We start from the raw sequence: 21097 nt of genomic DNA on the forward strand, positions 1-21097 counted from the left end.
TGGGAGGGGGGAAGCGGGGGGGGAGTCATATTGAGAGAGTGAGACGAGTGCAGAGTTAGACAGAGAGACAGTCAGACAGACAGAGAGAGAGGAAGAAGAGAATAAAATGGAGAAAGAGGAAGGCAGATGGCGCGAGATGAAAGAAAGACAGGCAGTGAGAAAGTGACGGAGAAACCAGAGAAGCGACTACAAAGAGTGAGGGAGGGACATATAGGGACAGAAAAAAAAACACACACAAAAAAAAAGAAGATGCAAAGAGGGACAGATTGTATATGACAAGCTATGAGCTCAGATTATAATTGTACACAATCGGTGGCCATATTCCCACGAATGTCCATTTAAGTGCACAATATGTGTACCGGTACCTTTTCAACGCAAGAAATAGTCTTGTGATTGTATTTTGCGGTGCAGTGGAGGTACACTCCATCCTAATTTTTCACTTATGCCCATCCATCCATCCATTTCCTGTCCAGCCGAAGGCCGCAGATGAGCTGGAGCCTCGCCCAGCTGGCTTTGGGCAAGGGGTGGGTGGGGTGTACACCCTGGACTTGTGTCCAGTCCATCACAATTCTCACACACACACAAACAACCATTCACACGCAAATTCACATCACACGACAATTTAATCTTCAAATAACCGGGCAGGCATATTTTTTGAGACAAGCCCACAGAAGCACAAACCAACATCCAAACGGGGTCCTCAGAATGAGTTTCGGGTGATGATATGCGGGACACCTCCGCAAAATGCCGCACCGTTCCACACCATCTAGTTGATCATAAAAGGGTTCATTGGTTATCCTTTAATAGCGAGAAAAGTTTTATCGTCTAAAAACAAATTCATTCGGAATAATGGCACCTATTTTTCTGATACCTTCCCTACTTCACTCTGCCCACCTTGACCTTTTTAACTAACTTTGGGGCCCATCTCAAATGTCATTTTTTTTTTCTCTCTCGTCACGTAGCGGACCGCTGAAAAATGCACAGTGGGCCGGAGATGCCCCCGAGCCATAGTTTGAACGCCATACGGTTCGCTTTCGTTCACAGTTTGCGTAAACCACAGAGACAAACGCCGCCGCCGCCGCTCACTCGCGAACGCGTACGCGCATGCACGTGCCCGCGTGCGTGTTTTAGCACGTGCGGTTCTCGTGCAGGATCCTGACAGATAAGAGCGCGGTGTCTGCGGTCCGTCACCTGCGACGCCGCTAATGGCGACACCTCACTCGCGGCGAGTCGCTCTCGTCTTCAGCCTGTCTCCATTGTCAAACAATCGCGAAGAGACTCGGAGGGACGCGATGGCGTCTCGATGATTAACGGTCTTCAGGAAACCAGGCACGACGTCGATGACGCTAATATACGTTGAAATGTTAGCGGTGTCCTTATATAGCAGCTAATCATAGCATTCCATCAATCGTCATTGTTTTTGAAGACGGAGGGGGGGGGGCAGCGCAGTGTATTTAAAATGTCGAGACTTTGGTTTAAGTACATAAAACAAGAGGCGGGAGGGTGGCGGGGGGGGGGGGGGGCTCGTCATATTAATCCATAGGAAGAATAAAACTGTGCAGATTACACGGTTTGGGGTTTGTTCAGGTTAAAGCCGGATAATCTCAGTAAAGTGCTGTTTCATTGTGGCCTTCAACCCCCCCTCGTAATGTCTGCTTAGCATCGGAGCAATCACGGAAGAAGAAGAAGAAAAAAAAAAAGAGCCACGCCCACAGATGACCCTAATGATGCGCCGCGGTAATGATTGTAATAATAATGAGTGTCATTTCGTGACATTTAGTGAAAGTTGATCGTTTCACCCGCCTTTCTCCTGACGCGCAGTGCGAAAACCAACACAAAGACCCCGACGCTCAATCCCGCAATGTTGGGTTTGCGGAATTAGAATACGGTCCGCTTTTTTTCATTTTATTTTTTGTTCCTGTGGTGTGAAACAGAAGCATTCTCATCCATGTTTTTCGGAAAACACAAATGCGCCACGTTGAACATAGAGTCGCCACTGCGACGGTGTTGGAATACTGATGTGTCGTGTGGCATCGTGTGTGTGTGTGTGTGTGAAGTGTTGGCACGAGATAGCGGTTGCCCCCCTCCGGGCCTTTGCCAATGTAGCATTGCCTCCTTTGCAGCAGAATGGCACGGTCCTCGCTCTTTGTAATGAAAGTAACTGTGCCGCGTGCGCGCCTTGTCGTTGCGCGCTAGCTACGCCGTATCCCAAATTCTTGAAGCGTTTTCATCTTCTGAAAGAACGCTGCGAATTGAAAGTGCACCGCACGCGTGTGGATGTTTGTGCGTGGATGTTTCCGCAGGGGGGGTGGGTGTGTGTGTTGGATTGCTTTTGACTGATATCATTTTTTTAAAAAAATACAAATTATAATGGCAGTTTTGGACATGAAAGCATTCTTCCTGTCCTTTGTTTTGGTCTTTCCTCTATTTGTGCTCATTCATTTCCTCCAGTTGGCTTTGTTCTGCCTCGCATTGAAGCATCCATCCTCATATCCTTACTTCATTCCTTCCTTCCTTCCTTTGTCACCCGCACTTTCCTTCGTTTTTCATACTTCCATCGTGCGGAGGCTCCTTCTGCGTCGCTTTTCACCTTCCCCCCCGGTGATGATGATTTTCTTTACCTCCTTTTCAACGCCTTTCCCTTTATTTATATCAATTGTTACAGATAATAGACCATCATTTCCCCCGCCACCACGGTGACAACATCTGACGACTTACTTGACTGATCGATCGGTGACCTTTTTGTTCTGACCTGTGTGCTCGACCTCATCTCATATCAGCCATTTTGAATTCCGCTGGATGAAAATGCCCTCCATAGCAGCTATCAATCAATGATCTTTTCCGAGCAGTCAATCCACTATTTTTACGCGTGTATATCTGTGTGAAATGTGTCCACGCGTGTGTGTGTGCGTGTGCGTACGCATGTGTGTGTGTGTGTGTGTTGAAAGCTGTCCCGTTTGTGGTTTTGTCTAAACTGAATGTGTCTGTTTTGTCTGCGCAGATGTTTCCTGCTGGAGGCTTTTAGGTAACAGCCTTAACAACCGCGAGCGTGTGTGTGTGTGTGTGTGCGCGTGTGTGTGTGCCAAAAATAAAAAAAAAAAGAAAGAAAACAAACCACCACCAAAAAAAAAAAAAAGTCTGCACTTGAGATTTTGCTGCATATTGCACCCTTTCGGTTGGCTGTTTTAAATTCCGTGACAGGTACTGACTGGACGGATTAGCTGTTAAAGGTTTGCTAGGTGGCAGCCTTACTCCGGATTCAGATATTTAAGATATTTTTACATTTCAGAAGAAGAGAAACAATTCTAAAGTTTGATCAACTTTGTTCTATTTTCAAAAAAGAACGAGCATCCGGGTCGAAGCGAGTATTTGTTTAAGCTAGCACAGCGGTTTATTTGAGTCAAGCTATGCTATGCTCTCTTCTCTTTTTGTCTCAATTTTTTTTTTCAGCTCATCTAACTCACTGCCCACAGTTTACTTGTCTCTCTTTCTCTCTCTCTCTCTCTCTCTCTCTCTCTCTCTCAGTACCATATGGCGTGGCATGGTACATTTAGCTTGTCACTGATAATGGATGGCCATGGAAGCCCAGTTTTGCTTTAAGCGCTAGCTTGCAGCTCGCTGCCTCAGCGTACGCGCGCGCGCGGGCGCGTGTGTTACGTGATGGCTGCCGACGCTCTCGACTGTGGGATGAGGAATCATGAAGCAAAATCAACCCCAAAATTCCCTCACACACACTGTGTGTGTCGCTCGTCTTTCTTCGTGCGCCGCTCCAATCTCTCTCTCACACACACACACACACACACACACACATATGCGTATATATATATATAATATAATATACATTTTTTCAGGATTATCATAAACACTGACGACTCTCTTTCCATTTAAAAGCATTCTACAATTCAACAGCTGTTTTCCACTTTTATTGCTTAACGTTTGCAGCCATCTTCCGGGCTCATGACGATGATAATAAACGATGTTGGGACTGCACTGACCGGCCTCGCAAGTGACTTGTCACAGCCGAGTGACGACGGGAGACGTTGACGTGTTGCTCGTCGGACGTTGACAAGGTGGTCATGCCTCCAGTTTTGTATTTTTTTTATTTCTACGCTTTTTTTTTTTCAATTCACTGCTTGGTTTTCATCCTCTGTGCTTTCCTCTTCTCGTCGGCCTCTCCTCTTTCCCTGCAGCTGTGTTCTCCTTTTTTTTTTCTCTCCAGCTGTTACAACCAATCACCTGCTCCCCCTTACACACACACACACACACACTATAATTATAAAATAGGTGGCAGCAGTGCTAAAAAATGTGAAGAATAAATAAAAACAAAATTAAATTGGAAAAAAAAATCTATACAGAAAAGAACTCCTCAATCATATAAGAACAAATAAATAAATTATACTCGTTTGATTGGACTATGGTGCCAAAGTTGAGCTAAATTTCATCCAAATTTGGACATGAAACAAAGCTGGTGCGATCATCTCTTCTATCAGATCTCATTCAATTGCTGTTTTTTTTTTTAATCACTTGACCTCTCTTCTATGTCTTCTTTTTTCATCTTTTTTTTTTTCATCATTAACTTGTCTGACTGCAGGTACCGCCATTTTAGTTTGCACGTAGTGACCAGACCAGGATATCGTTTTGCCTTTTGCCCCAAATCAGTTGAGATGAGCTCCAGCTCTTTAGCACCCTGAACAGGATGAGTCATATTAAAATAAACTTTTGTATGATTTTTTTTTTTTACCTTATCATCTTTATTCGAGGGAGAAAAATAAAAATCTAATTTCTTTTTGTTGATTTTGCTCCTTTCTGACCGTATCATATCATCATGGTGATAATTGCATATTTTTTTTTTCTCCTCATGCCGTTTAAAGTTCACACTGAGGGTGTCCCGCTGAACTTCCTGAAAGCGTCTGGGCAAAGAGAAAAGAAACCCCAACAGGAAGGATCACGCTGACTTAGTTGCACGCAATGTTTCACTTGGAATCGCCGCCTTTATGTCACCACCGTGTTCGTTTCCATGGCAGCAGACAAGAGTTAAAATGGTTCCCATGCATCCAGGGCACTGCCATGGCAGTTGCTGGCACAGTCTGAATGGGACCGTGGGTGACCGGCTTAATTCCCGATCTATGTCTTGTATAGGTGTGAGAAAGCGGCGTGACACCATCGGGGAGGTCACCTTCGACTAGACTGTGAGAAAGTCAAACGGTTAATTTCACAGCTTGGTGTGTGTACGTACGTAATGGTTGATTTCTTCAACAATTAGCAAAGCTGTAATGTACTCTGGACATGTAGAAGCGTCCCAAAAGCGACCCTTGTTCACGACATGCTTCTCTATGCCAGCCTTCATGGAAGATATTCATTCATTCATTCATCTTCCTAACCGCTTGATCCTCACTAGGGTCGCGGGGGTTGCTGGAGCCTATCCCAGCTGTCTCCGGGCAGTAGGCGGGGGACACCCTGAATCGGTTGCCAGCCAATCGCAGGGCACACAGAGACGAACAACCACTCACACTCACACCTAGGGACAATTTAGAGTGTTCAATCAGCCTGCCAGGCATGTTTTTGGAATGTGGGAGGAAACCGGAGCACCCGGAGAAAACCCACGCAGGCCCGGGGAGAACATGCAAACTCCACACAGGGAGGCCGGAGCTGGAATCGAACCCGGTACCTCTGCACTGTGAAGCCGACGTGCTAACCACTGGGCTACCGGGCCGCCCATGGAAGATATGAAAAGCACAAATATATCCGGAGGAAGTCGTCAGATGGGAAGTCATGATTAGGCCCACGCGTGTTGTTTACTTGCTTTTCTGCATGTGTGCATCTAGTTGAAAGCAGGTGACGACCCCGCCCCTTTTTTTTGTGTGTGTGTCTGTGCGTCGTTTGCTCCGGCTGACTTTCTGTCCTCCTCCTTCCATTGCTGACAATTCTGTGTCTCGCCACCCTTTCCATCCCCCTTGCGGAACAACGTCAGGCAAGTCTGTCCTGCTGGGATGAGGCCGCTCTGATCGGCGTCTCCCGAGCCGCGTGTGGGCGCAGCCATGTCATTACGTGCCGTCAGGTGGTCACGCTGAAATCACACAAAGCACAGCGGTGATGCGGTGGTCAGAGGGCTCCGTAAAAACGAGTGACAGCCCGTGCAGGTGTTGGAACGTTGTCGGATTAGTCTAAATACGGGTATTAAGCGGGTAGTCAGGCCTACGCAACGGGGGTGGGGAGTGGGTAAGTCGAGAGGAAAGTTAGCTTGTACGGTGGACCACCAGAAGCTCCGTCAATTTCAGCAGGAATCGCCACAGAACCTTGACGGGTTTTTTTTTTCAATGAGGTTGGGGTTGAGCGTGATATTTATGGATTTATTCTTGGTGCAGTCTTAAAATATGCTCTCAATTAAATAAATGAAGGCGCAAGATTCATTTGATATCCTGTCAAACTGGTTAACGTATTTGCGGTGACATCACAAGAACGGGAAAATCAGCGGCACAGGCGCACGCGCAAAACTAGCGCAGTGACGATTCAAATTCCGGCACTTGGGCACTTCGAATTGAGGCCCTGCAATGAAAAATGTGTTGGGGGGGGGGGGGGGGGGCTGTTTCTTCTTCTTTTTTTTTTTTTTTTAACCATATTTACTCACACTAATTAAACTGTTACAATTCCCCTTGTTGACATTTTTCGGTATGTAAACACCCCCCCCCCCCCCCCACCAAAAAAAACCTGATGTTGCAGTTTCTCGTAAAAAGAAGAGTAATAAGATAACCTGTCAAATATGATTATTATTATTATTATGTTTATTTGATATGGCTTAATTTTTTTTGGGGGGGGGGGAATTTACTGTCAGTAGTGTGCACTTTTTTCAAGTTCTTGTTCCTGTTTACACAACACATAAGCATTCCCTTACTGTGAACTGTAGTGTGACATTCAAACCGCAGAACTGTTTTGGGCAAATTGTTCAAACCAATACAGAACCCCCCCCCCCCCCCCCCCCCAAAAAAAAAAAACAAAAGCAGTCATGTTGATTGAGAATTGAGAAAGACCGTTTTCAAGTGTGTATGTGTACGCCGAGGGAAGTGAGGTACAAGAGAAGAGAAGAGAAAGATGCGTGTTTGGATCCAGACGGGTATGACAGGAAAAAGCCAGAGTGTGATGCTGAACCCTGGTATCCTTTGACCTTTGCCCCTCTCGTCTGACAGCACCTGACCCCTCATCCATCTCTATTGGGTCGCTCCTCCTCCTGTTCTGCCATAACAGGTTGAATGAGGCAGGAAGGATGAAATCCCAATTTCCACTTAGAGGAAAAAGGAGAATTATGGAACACAGTCAGAAATCGCTTGTTTGGTTTTTTTTGGGGTTGTATGGATCGACTTTTCATCAGAATGATCAGAAAAATGATTGTTTCTGTATGCTTGAGACGTGTGCGTGTGTGTGTGTGTCTGTGTCTTGTATGCTAGTGTCTGTGTGATGCCTTTTAAACCCCAGGTGTCAAAGTCATGGCCCGGGGACCCAGATCTGGCCCGCCACATCGATGTACTGAAATCGGAATTACATTTGAGAAATTTCAAATACCCCCAAAAATGACAATAAATCAATGAATAAAAAACTAGGGCAGCCCGCTAGTCGACTGGTTAGCACGTCGGCCTCACAGTGCAGCGGTCGTGGGTTCGATTCCAGTGTGGAGTTTGCATGTTCTCCCCCCATGCCAGCGTGGGTTTTCTCCGGGTACTCCGATTTCCTCCCACATTCCAAAAATACGCACGGCAGGCTGATTGAACACTTCAAATCGTCCGTAGGTGTGAGTGTATTTCTTTGGCCAGGCTGCGATTTGTGCTGCCTTCTGCCTCGCCGCCTGCGCTTCTCCATTGTGCTGCACTTTAATACTTAGCATATTGTGCCGCTAATTCCGAATTTCACACCTTTCCTCTCGTCGCTACCTCTCCCTTTGTCCGCCCGCGTCATTTCCCATCCGCCGCGAGCCCGAAGACAAGGGGAAATGTGTTAAATCCATCTCTAAGAGCCTTTTCAATTCAGCATTAGCAGTCGTCGTCTGCCGCGCTACACAATACGCGACACATTTTCGCATCTTTGTCCTTTTTTACTCCGCCGCTGAATATTGTCTCATCAATAAAAGAAAGACTCCAAAAACATTTCGTTTGAGGTAATCCTGGATGTTTTTACGGCACATTTTGTTCTTTTTTGTTGTTGAGGGGGGTCTGTTTTATTGTCTTGTGAGCATAATTAGAGTACGTTGTTTTCTTTGTTTGTTTGTGCCTCGTGGATGTTAACTCCAGATGCCGCGCTGTCCAAGGTTTGGGTTGGAAGCTCTGCCATAAAAATCCTCAAGACAAAGGCGATGATTATTGTGAGGAGGATATCCACGTTGGAAATATTGGAATCCTTTGTCATTTTCATTCAGCCGCAATTCTGAAAGGAGGTAGCTAGCGTAGACCGAAAACAAGGTGATATCGGGTGAGGGGGGGGGGGGGGGGGCATAGCAACACAATAATCTTCCTAAACCTCCCGCGGAGTTTCAGGTGCCAGCTTTATTTCCCCGCCTCACAACGGATCAGAGCAAAGCAAAGACAGATTGATAAATTCACGGACGACTCCGAGTGATGCCAAAACGGAGTCGGGGCCCCAACCAAAGTAAAGGCCAAGTCGTGGATGGAGAAGAGAGAAGGAGAAAAAAGGAAGGAGGGGATGTAAGGGTGGAGGGGGGGAGAGAAGATTTGGGGGCTCTAATGCCAGCCTTATGCGTCTTTTAGTCGTTTCCGCCGCCGGGGTTTGGCACCGACGCGCCGCTGTCAGCCCGCCAACAAAAATCTGCCGCATTTCAGCAGCCCCGTTTTGTCTGAGAGCAACACACGGCGACACATTTTTACGCGCTATACATAATTACGATTTGCTTTCACATGATTTTCACAAAAGTATTTTAACGTCGGGTCATGTGGCATTCAAATAAAGACGTTAGATTATTTATTTAATAAGAAATAATTTCCTTTGTAAAAATAAATAAATAAAATAATCATCTTGGGATATTTACAAGCAATTTTTTATCGTTCTCAAGATACACGGTGCTACTTGGGAGTATTCGTTTGAAAATAGTTTTTAATGTGTGCCTCGTTGTTGTGCCATTTGTTCGTGTTTGCCCGAGTGGTGGAGGGGTCGATGTTCGGGTAGGATTTGGATAATGAGAACTGTTTGGCACCGAGGGTGGCAGGGGGAGGGAAGGGGGTGGGGGCTGCTCTTTGGGCCTCTCTCACGCAAACAGAGAACAAGTGTCATGGCGCCTGCAAAATCTTCGGCTATATCCGTCTTCACAGAACGCAAATGTTTTACCCGAATCTCTACCACCGCGTTTAAGTTCAGGCAGCCCGGTAGTCCAGTGGTTAGCACGTCGGCTTCACAGTGCGGAGGTACCGGGTTCAATTCCAGCCCCGGCCTCCCTGTGTGGAGTTTGCATGTTCTCTCCGGGCCTGCGTGGGTTTTCTCCGGGTACTACGGTTTCCTCCCACATTCCGAAAACATGCATGGCAGGCTGATTGAACACTCTAAATTGTCCCTAGGTGTGAGTGTGGGAGTGGATAGTTGTTCAACTCTGTGTGCCCTGCGATTGGCTGGCAACTGATTCAGGGTGTCCTCCGCCTACTGCCCGAAGACTGCTGGGATAGGCTCCAGCGCCCCCCGAGACCCTAGTGAGGATGAAGCGGTTGGGGAAATGACTGACTGACTAACTTGAACCATGCGGTCTAAAAATAGCCTCGTGTGCATATGCCCTAACCGGTCCAGGGGGTATCCCGCCTTTCGCCACACAGCTGGGCTATTCTCCAGGTTCCTCGGGAGCCTGAAAAGGAAACGGATGATCGGATAGCTCGGCGACATCCTCCAAAATACTCTGGCCGCTGGCGGAAGGTAGAAATGGACAGATATGAGCTGGACGCTGCGTCTCGAGTCCTTCTCCACGCTCATATGTGCTCATACCTTGTTTGATGTGTTCACTTGCTCCAGTGCAAAGAGGGGAAGGGGGGGGGGATGCCTGCTGGGCATCTCGGAGAGACGTCGCGGTGATGTCTGTTAGACGAGGGTTAGTCATCGTCTGTCGTCTGTTAAATTAACATCCATTCCAAATAATAATGCTTTTACGTGGGAATACACGTATTAAATTTGAATGTGAGAAGAGTTTCAGGTTATCTGCTTGGATGTGATGCACGTTTGAGTGTGTGTGTGTGTGTGTGTGTGTTTGTCACTACCTTTTAGACTTTGTGGAAACTTCTGGACCGGTGCCCAGCGATGTCATGGAAACGCTTGAATCCTTCAGAATGATTCATGTCTGCGCAGAGCAAGCATCACACCCTCCCCCATGACACACACGGGAAGGGGGAGTTAAACCCTTCTTCCAGCCATCTTCCTTCCCCCCCCCCTTTCGCACCCTTTCTCTCCTCTCCTCGTTCTCTTTATTTATTTATTTTTGCCGTCCTCCGCAAATCACACTATTAGTCATATTGTTTCGTCAAATCGACTCGTTATATGCATGTCAAAGGAGATCATGTCTTCTAAACGATTCCTTTCACGGCGACAAAGACTTGACGTATCTCTCAAGCTCGGAAAGAAAAGAGTCGAGACTTTTGGCATTGATTCTACGAGCAACTCCATCCTGCCGCATCGCTTTTCGTCATTCCGATTAAGAGCAGTGAATGTCACTAGACAAGAGATTTCAAGGGGGGGTGGGGGGGTGAGGTACAGAAATAAGTTGATTCGTTGTTGTGAAATTTTCAAAAATGAAGCGCCATCAATATGAGTGAGTAAAATACAAATTTGTTTTCAACATTTGTGAAAAACGGTTGCCATTTTTTCCCCTACTGAAATAAAAAAATACGTATATTTACAACCAACAATATGATTTAAAAAGACACTATCCACCAAGTAAAAAAAATATCTATATCTATATCTCTATATATATAGATATAGATATAGATATTTTATATATAGAGATATAGATATAGAAATATCTATATCTATATCTCTATATATATAGATATAGATATAGATAAAGATATTTCTTTTTAAATCATATTGTTGGTTGTAAATATACGTATTTTTTTATTTCAGTATATATCTGAATATATATACATCTATATCTCTATATATATAGATATAGATATGTTCTACAATTAGGATTAAAAATAAGCAGGAACATGCACGTATAACATCTGTGAATTCATCCCACATTCAATATTGAAAATTCGTGAAAAAAAAATTATTTCGACCTGAAAAAAGTTTTTAAAAAATAAAATAAAATTACACTTTATTTATGGGATTAAAAAAAAAAAGAAAAAAAAATCTTGGCGTATGTCTATATTTGATTTGTGTGTTGTGGTGCCATGCCAGATAGAAATGGCCACATTTCTAAAAACATCCGAGTCATGCCAGAAAGCCTGTCCCGAGAGTGTGTGTGCTGTTAGCTCATCGTCTGGTTTAAGTTTCGTGGGGGCTCTCAAGTTGCTGCGTCTCCCTCCCGGCATTGTGGATTAGCGAGGATTTGGTCCTCATTGCTCACCGACTTCTCGATGGGCATTATACAGCCCAGTGGACTTGACCTCCCCCCTCCTCCACCTTTTGTACCTTTGCAGCCAGCGCACTCTTAACAAGCAGCGCTCTGTCTGGGGGGGGGGGTCCTCATCTCAGCCACTGAGTTTGTTTGGGTTTGCCGCCGAGGTGGTGGGGGCCTGATGGGTGACAAATGGTACCGCTGGATTCCCGGGAGAAAGAATATCGAGGTCAGCAAAATCAGGTTCCTAAACGACCTTTGAATATAGTCTTTTGATGTTGAGGAATATATTTTTTGAGCTGCTTTCTGCTCTTATCTGGCTTGAAAATGGGAATTAAAGTCAGATAGAAATGACATTTTTTATTTATTTTTTCCAAATGCTTGTGACTAAAAGTAGCCGTCATTAATTGGCTATATGTCATTGCGTCAGGATCATTTTCGCGGCAGACGTGTTTGGTTTGTTGGTCATTGTGCTTTCTTAGCCTGCTGTATGTTTTCTGGGCCATCCTGGGCCATGCAAGGCCGTCCCCGTGTGGAGCAGGTCTAAAGGAAAAGTGCCTTAAAGGTCCAAGGTCCTCCTCCTGAGTTTGTGTTGGTGAGAGACATTCGGGCTTTGACAGTAAAGGACAGTAAAGTTTTGTATTTGTTGTCAAGGTTTTCTTCCTCCAGATGAAATTCACAAAGATGACCTTGCATGGTCAAAGAATATACTGAGGTTAGATGTCCTTTGGTCAGTTTTAACCTGTTTTTTTTTTTTCGTTTCCCAAACAAGGCCAAATAGAGTTTGAAGGAATCAAGAAATTACTGAAAAAGTTAAAGGACAATTTCTCCAGCAATATCTTGAAGCTCTTTTATATTGAAGAGTGAATGAGATTGACACCACTTCAATTTTATTGAAGTATCTGTTTCCTCTGTTTTATTATCTGGTCAGGTGTTTTTGTTCCTTATCTTTTTTTTTTTGTGGGGGGGGGGCGGTATATTTTTAAACTCACATTGAATCTGTGCAACTACAATAAAGTGAATCCTTTTGCAGGCACGAATAAAATACCTACAAAATGACAGCTGACTGTAATCTCCAATTCGCCAAAAACGAAATAATGCAAAGAAATAAAAATACAACCCCCCTCCCCCACAAAAAAAATAGAGAAGGGAGTTGAATGCTTTACGATAAAATCTTTGTGTTGAACTGAATGTTGGAATCATCCATTTTTTTGGAATCTTTGGATGTACTTGAATGACGCACACACATACACACACGCACACACACACACACACACACACACACACACTGCTGTGGCTATACTGTATGTGAATTGCACACATTTACATGTGTGGCTCTGTGTGCCAGTGATTGTCAGTATGTGGATGAGTGTGTGGTGGTGGCGGGGGGGTGTCGGGGGGGGGGGGTGTCTTTGTATATGTGCCAAACCAGTCCAGCTGGCATCAGCGGTAGCTGAAGCTGAGGCCCCTGGATTAGTCACATACACACCAGCGCGCACGCACACGCACATACACGTACACACTGCCAACCGCATTGCCACTTTCTACGCCTCTAATTATCAACCTCTTCTGCATCGACTACCATGTTGGCGCGTATTCAGCCCCATCTATACATGCGCGATTCAAACCCTTCACCGTGTACACGCTTCATTTTCCTCCACACACGCTCACTATAAAGCCCGTTCATTTCATCGCGTATGGCTGCACCAACCACAGAATGTAATTACACACTAGCAGTGGTTTGATATTTAGACTGGCTGAAGATTTAAGGCTTTATCCAAAAAGGTTTGCGTGGTAAAAATAGGCTTAAAGTGGTCCCACAGTTCCGAAGAGAGCAGGGACCGCCTGTTCGGAGGCTTGAGGGGGGGGAAAATAGCTTTTTTCTTTTTTTTGTCAAAACACTGCGGTGGGCTGTACATGTTCTCAGTTTATCAGACGCCTCTGTTTGCCCAGACACATGGTCAAATTGTCTATAAAAAAATGGCGGTGTGTTACCTGCCAATGGTGTGTGCCTCACTGTCGCGTGTGATCACTGCTTTGCCTGCATTTGACGAGTCATGGGAGAGCTGCTTGTCATTTTTTTATGGCAACAAAATGATCAGAAGCGGGAGGTCAAAGCTCCTTTTGCTTCTGCAATAATATACAAATAAATTACCCATTGTGGCTGCTGCAATACAAATGCTATATAATCAGCATCATAATTGCTTTTGACTGATTTTACCCTAAAATCATATTTTGTCAGATAACACATTGAACAAAGGAATAATCTATGAATGCAATTTTTTTTTGCCTTTATGAAAATGTACACACTGAAAATACACTTGCAACTAAAGATGATGTTGTTTCCCCTAAATTATACACAAAATGTCATCGTCTAACTTGACACTTTTTTTCCCCTTCTGTCTGCAGGTAAAACAGAGAGGAATTCATATTCATATGGCAGAGAATCAAACCCGCACTGCCACCAGGTCAGTGGTTCATGGAATGTCAATTTTGCAGTAACGGAGAGCAAAAATGTGTATTTTATTCACTATGAGGTCGCACACGTTGTATATGTCGTTGTTTTTTTTTTAATTGTTGTCGCTGCCATCACACTTGCCAATGTAGTTTAGCGTCTCACGCTAACATATCAAGTGCTGCTAAGGAAAAGAAAATGACGCGCGCAAACAGAAATGATTCAAGACTTGTCACGGAAAAGTACAAAGAAAATCAGTTCTTACAAGCAGGTTTCACTTTTCAGAATGTACGAAATTATTAAGTTCACCTCGACTCAAGAGTATTTATTTGTGATTTCTTATAGAAGCAAATACGGAGAGCCGCGTTGTTTTTAATGTTTGTTGACGACATTGAGGGCAAATGTTTTTACTCTTGACATCACGGAAACACCATCAATTGTATCGTTGGGTCGTGTTGTGTTCAAAGGAGCGTTTTGTGGTGCCACGCGCAGTCAAGACTTTTATACCATTGGGGAGGGGAAAAAAATAATCTACTCCATAACACCATTAGAAAATCCAAATTAATAATTCAGATGATATACAGATGCTAGTTTGATGCGACGCAGGTTCCATCCTCGTCAGTTGCCCGAGAGCCATGTTATGGCTTTAATCAATTAAAGCTTATCAAAGGGATGTATGTCCTTGTGAAAGTCAGTGGCATGAAAAGATGTTCGAAAGCGTAATGAATATGTATTATATCCCCCCTTTTCAGCACCGGTTTGCGCTTTGAATGAAGCTTCATTGATCCCTGAGGGACATTAGATGGTTTTATTTAACCGCTCAGTCACTGAGAGATACAGATGTCTCGTCGTCGCGACACCTTTCGATTGCAACGGAGCGTTTTATACTCCAAAGTACAAGAGTACTCGAGCGCATACGGCCCGCGGGCCAAATGCGGCCCGAGGGCCGGCTCTTATCGGCCCGCGAAGAGTTGCGAGCGAAGCCCGGGAAGCAGCGACCGGGATCGGCTTTGTGATAGCTAAGAACTGTAAACCATTTTCGGACGGTGCCTAATTTAAGGGGTGCCGCTATGCCATAAGCCATACAACCGTTGACGCATGTTTCAAATCACAAAAAATTATATAATAATAATAATAATGCGGCCCGGTAGTCCAGTGGTTAGCACGTGGGCTTCACAGTGCAGAGGTACCGGGTTCGATTCCAGCTCCGGCCTACCTGTGTGGAGTTTGCATGTTCTCCCCGGGCCTGCGTGGGTTTTCTCCGGGTGCTCCGGTTTCCTCCCACATTCCAAAAATATGCATGGCAGGCTGATTGAACACTCTAAATTGTCCCTAGGTGTGAGTGTGAGTGCAAATGGTTGTTCGTTTCTGTGTGCCCTGCGATTGGCTGGCAACCGATTCAGGGTGTCCCCCCCGCCTACTGCCCGGAGACAGCTGGGATAGGCTCCAGCACCCCCCGCGACCCTAGTGAGGATCAAGCGGCTCGGAAGATGAATGAATGAATGAATGAATAATAATAATAATAATCCAAGCATCCAACATTTTTGAGGGTAGTCGAGATTAATTCCTGTGATTTAATTTTTCTCATAAAAACCCGTGCCACGTTTTCCCGTTGGTTTCATGATAATTGTTCATGTTTTCCACGTCAGTTTTTATGAAGACAACGTTGTAAAAGTTTAAAATTATTGAGACCAGAAGTGGCTTTGAATTTCCTCTTGAAAGATTGGGAGAGGTTGTTGGCGGTGGTTGACATGCTGCTTCTCTACCCTTGACAGGTAGCTTGACTCTTGTCATGCGCACGGGCATTGACGAGATTATATATGACATGAATATTCATGAACCTAATCAGGATTGTATACATTTGAATCACAATTATGCCAAGAATCCTTCTTTTTTTTGTTGCTGTTGTTCTTTATTCCTCCCGTCGCCTAATTCCCTATGGTGAACTTTTTCAAGTTTTTATTCTTCCATCATTTTCGCATCCGACGGAATGTCGTAAAATGTTCACTTGGCTTTTTTGGGGGTATTTGTTCTTTATTTACTTTTCTGTGATGCCAAACGATCGTTTCCATGAGATAGCTTGAAACTCGTCGATGGGTAGATTATCATCAATACGTCCATTGGTCCGCCCATCCGAGCACTGCCCGTATTTGCCCTCCCGCCATCCCTCCAACCCAATCGTCCACGAATTGCAGCTGTGGTCTCGATGTGGTGGTTACAACAAATGGTAAAGGACAAAAAAAAATCGGAACCGAAATCAAATATGACTGCATCGCTGGCCGTTTTCCCGCCAAGCGGCAGTCAAATGAGCCTGCCGCACAGTCTGAATGGCTCTTGATGGAAATTGTTTGGAAATGGCAGATAATTTTACATGCTGGCCCTGAAGTCCAAAATCCTTTGGCTTCATCCTTGGCTGTTAGTGAAAAAATTCTGTCCTCGTAATAAAGCGATGGAAAAAAAAGAAAAGAAAAGAGTAAAATAACATTTAGAGGAGAAGATGAGCTCACATGGCGACAGCTGGCAGATTCAAATGACTTCAGTTTAATCGGCAGTCAAATAGATTTGTACTGTTTGAGTTTTGGGTTAATTTAGCTTTTAGTTTGGCACTTGGCTCAGGTGTTTGACAAAGATTGTGAAAGGGTTTTTTTTTGGGGGGGTGGGGGGTGCATTTAAAGGGGTCTTAGATACTGCAGCACGACAGGTAGGGAAATGTGTAATATATTGTAAATATTGTGCAGAATTATGATGGGCAGCGACAACATTAGTGGTGAAGGTCGCTAGCAGCAGGGGGGGGGGGGGGGGGGCCTCTCTGCGACAAATGCGTGCGTGCCCGGCCAACAGCCAATCGCAGGGCACGTGCAAACAGCCATTGACCATTTCAGAGCCACATGGATGGAAAATGTAGAGTGTGCAATCGCTCGCTCACACGTTTGTGCATGTGAACTTTTGCACGGGAAGGCCTCAACCCAGGATCCAACTTGACTGGAAAACATCCGCGCTAACTGCTGCGCCGCAATTGGATTCGATGCGTTCTAATCTTTAGCTTTTCAACATTCCACTAACTGCGCTTTGTGGCCAATGAGTTGACATTTGTGGTTACGGTGTCGTTGCCCTGAGTCTGGTGAGGTCTAGCTTTCTGTTGGTTTGAATATTGACGCTGTGCCTGTAGGGTTTGAATTCCTCAGGAAGATGTGCATGTGTGTGTGTGTGTGTGTGTCGACGCCCTCGGACCTAGCGCCGCCCCCGGTTTTCATGAGAAAGGGGGTGTGGGGGGGGCAGTAAGCAGGGGCTCACGTACACTGTTTAGCTAACATGACGGGCGGTGCAGCGCTACGTCTTTGTAGCTCGTGAGGAGCCGCGCATGAAAAAGGCTAACTTTCGGAATGTCAAGGTTGCCGTGTGACGATGTGTCATAACTTTGAACCCACTCGGGTTTCCCTTCGCTCTTGCCTCTGACCAGTCGGGACCCAGAGTGACATCACCGCGAAGCGACTACAGTAGATCTCGAGCAGGGACACGGAGACAAGCAGGTAAAGAGAAGACAGTCAGACAGACAGATGGGTATTTTGTCTCTCCTCCAGCTCGTCTAGTTGCCAGGACGACCGTCTGGCCCGGCTCAGTGCTCAAGTACAAGAGGAGAAAGCAAGAAAAGAAAAGCGCCGCAATCAATGAGACTCTTTTTGTTTTAGTGGGAACCCCCTTTTCACCCCCAGATGACGCGCGGTCTCATGGCGCAAGATGACGGAGATGCCGTCCGTGTGTGTGTGTGTGTGTTGGTCGTGCCTTTGTGTCTGACTCCTGCTAGTGTGTGAGGCTGACTTTATTTAAGACAAGGAGCCTTTTGTTTTAAGGAGGAGAAAGGCACCGAGGCCGAGGCTGGCCCTGTAATTGGCCTACTTAGACCCTGTTTAGCATGAGAAAAGCTCACCAGCGCCGAGCCAAGTCTTGTTTTCAGCACAAGAGAGGACCGATATGCTGATCAGAATTCAGATTAGTCTGAAAAACATCCCCTGCCACCTCACCAATACAGTCCTCCACCCTCTGCTTGAGAAACACTGCACGCTAATTACCTGACGACAAAGCTGGGGGAGGGAAAAAAAAAAATCTACACTTTAGCAGAGTAGTGGAAGAGTCTATTTACAGAAGAAGGGAGGGGGGTTCGTTCTTTTTCACCTCTTTCTTCCTCGATAACTTTTTATACTTCCCTTTAAAAAAAAAAAGAAAAAAGTTTCCATCCATCTTTCCCCTTTTTTTTTTGTTTCGTCTTTTCTTTGTGCCTTTGCTCCTCCGCTGATCAGCCCAGCCGGCACTTGTTGCCGCAAGAATGATTGAACTCAATTAGCGCGACAATGTGAGAGCTGTTTGGAAGTTGGGAAACCGGGTCACAGTTAGAGGAGGCACAAGAGGCAGCACGGAGGACAAGTTTGAATCCGAGTCTGCACTGAGCGGCCTGATGTTGCGTTCACGGAGGTACGGTACTGAAAATAGCTTAGCGTTGTGTTTTGCCTTGTCGTTATTCAGCTAATTTATTTGCAGCTGCATATCTGCTACTTTTTTTTTGCATTCAAATTTTCAATTCCGACTAAAAATACTAATTCTTATTAGTGTTAGTAGAAGTAGTAGTAGTAGTACTTGTTGTCATGGTTGTATTTGTTATACAGTAAAAGTACTTTTTTTTTTAAACTATTGGTTCTGTTTCCAAAGTGGAGATTACAGGAAAGACTTTGTTTTGTTCCATTTATGTTGCGGCTTGATGATTTTCGTTTTATCCGCCTGAGAGGACGCTTCTGTCGAGGGAACGATATCAGCGTTGGCAAAAGTGGGTTGGGGCTTTGATTCCTTGCTCAAGGGAACTTGAAAAGTCTTAGAGGTCAAGATTAGGATCTCTCGAGCAACCGGTCCAATTATAGATGCAACCCCCGCTTCCAACTTCCAAGCTCCGAGCTCAATGTGTTCTCGCTGAATGCACAGCCTTGAAAAGAATTGGGGGGGAAAAAATTGTCAAATACCTTCAAAGAGAGAGAGAGAGAGAGTGTGCGTCCACTCAAAAAAAAAAAAAAGTGTTGGCAATTTGGATCACGTGTACAGATCAACACAATCGATCTATTTATTGAATGCACATTTCAACGTTCTCTCTGTGATGTCAGACTTGTTTTTTCTGCCAGCTGCGGTCAACTTTTCCTCACCCGAGCGCCAAAATCTCCCATTTTCTCCATATTCTGGTGCGCCGTCTGAATATGTCGCTTGTGAGATTCCGAAGCCTTTGCATTGATATTGAAATCAGCGATTTATTCATACCATCGCGCAGAGCACTTCGCCTAATAACTCGATGCAACTGATCAATTCCGTTTTGAGAGAGATACACGCTGACACTTTTCTTTTGCTTGAAGTGTCCTGTGTTTTTTTTTTTTAATTTAATTTTATTTTTTTAACCGCAGACAAAATGGTTGGATTAACGCCCCCTCTCTTTGTGTCCCACTCTATGTTTGGAGCAGTCATTATTGGGCGGTGAGATGGCATTGGGGAGTCCCGGCGCCACTTCGCCCACCAAGCCGCCCGGTCAGTACTACCAGCATTACGGCGGCAACCCCCGCAGGAGACTACTGCATATGGACTCCATGGGTAAGGCGCCGCTTTGGATCGAGGAGCGTCGTCAAGGCAATCCTTACAAATAATCTGCCTTTTGTCTATGTGGAAAATCAACAACGTATAGATTAGGCGGCGTAAATCCGATCACTGTGGGTTTACCTTCAGATGTCCATACCTTGTGTTCTGATTCACGAAACGCTTAAACCATTTTTTTTTTTTTTTTGTGGTTTTGAGGTTATGCAATATCTGGTCCATTCTTTGCAAGAATAAATTCTTGGTGTGGAGATAACTATTTGCCCCCCACCCCCTGTTTTTTTTCCTTTTCAATGAAACATGACTTTTTTTCCTAATCGATAAAACGGACGTGAATAATAATAATAATAATAATAATAATAATAATAATAATAATAATACACAAAGAGTCAAGTGTCCACTTGAATTGCAATATTTCAATATTTCTGCCTTCAAGTGTTTTTGAACCGCCGTCTTTCTACCTTAAACAAAATCACGACAAATGAAGTGGCGTTTCTGCGAATGTATAATGAATGTGTCATCAAATTCCTTCCTACTCGACATCACACAACGATCAAAAATAATCATAATCATTATTTCCTTTTTATTTGAATTTTTTTCTTAATTTGATTTCATTCAATGTCCTCAATAATTAAAAATAATAATAATAAAATAAAACAAATCAACTCACTCCAACTTCCCACTCCAATAAGAGCAGCTTGGAATGCAAAACTCCAAATGTTTTCAACCACGCAACTCCTGTAAAAATCCAGTGTGGATTTCCTGTTAAATGTGCGCTGCCAACATTGATTGATGTATTATTCCTTTATCGATTGAAATCTTTTGATATGACATGCGTGTGTCCTGCGGCGCGCCGTGTCTGGTTCGAGGTGTGTTCGGAAGAAAGGAAAACATTCAGGACAATAATGCTGAAGTGTAGCCTTGGTCGTGTTTGCCTTGATGGGACACGGGAAATAACACCCATGCGCCGCACACGCAGACACACACACACACACACAAACGATGCTGGGCCAATTTCCAAAAAAACATTCTTTCATTTTTTTTCCATCAAAGTCTCCCCTCCCCAGTTAATGGACTGCTCCTTTGCTCCCTTTGAGAGAATAGAAGACACGGTCCGAATACAAAACAAAATAAATATAACCTCTTTTCTTTTATCAAAGCAAATCGACAAAGAAAACTAGCTTTTTTGTAGTAGTAGTAGTAGTGAATAACCCCCGACCCCCCCTGCCATCTTATTTTTGTTCCTGGTGTAAATACATTGACAGGCAGTTTTTATAAGTCTCTCCTCGTTACCAGATTAATTCAATCAAAACGAGATACTGGCAAGTTAAACTCTCCTTTCATTCATAATTTTTTTATTTTTTTTTCTTTCTTTCAGAAATCCACCCCAAAAAAGTCCGCAAGGTTCCGCCGGGCTTGCCATCCTCAGTAAGTGACAACAATCCTTCAGTCAAATTGCTACTTTCAAGTTGCGTTGTGAGCAA

General features: G+C 44.7%; 1 protein-coding gene across 11 annotated transcripts in view; it reads left to right on the forward strand.

The window, feature by feature from the left end:
• Positions 1 to 21097, forward strand: part of LOC127591168 (transcription factor 4-like) — a 116904-nt gene that overhangs the window by 47525 nt on the left and 48282 nt on the right. For 10 of the 11 annotated variants that reach the window (XM_052051010.1, XM_052051013.1, XM_052051022.1 and 7 more), the window contains 3 exons: positions 13946 to 14004; positions 19487 to 19613; positions 20992 to 21041. In XM_052051010.1, the coding sequence (XP_051906970.1) occupies positions 13946 to 14004; positions 19487 to 19613; positions 20992 to 21041 (236 nt within the window). Of the gene's footprint in view, positions 1 to 13945; positions 14005 to 17821; positions 18462 to 19486; positions 19614 to 20991; positions 21042 to 21097 lie in introns of those variants that run through there. The other variant, XM_052051019.1, reaches the window with a different exon arrangement.

The sequence above is a fragment of the Hippocampus zosterae genome, chromosome 18 (genome assembly GCF_025434085.1).
Source record: "Hippocampus zosterae strain Florida chromosome 18, ASM2543408v3, whole genome shotgun sequence".
Taxonomy (NCBI): Eukaryota; Metazoa; Chordata; class Actinopteri; order Syngnathiformes; family Syngnathidae; genus Hippocampus; species Hippocampus zosterae.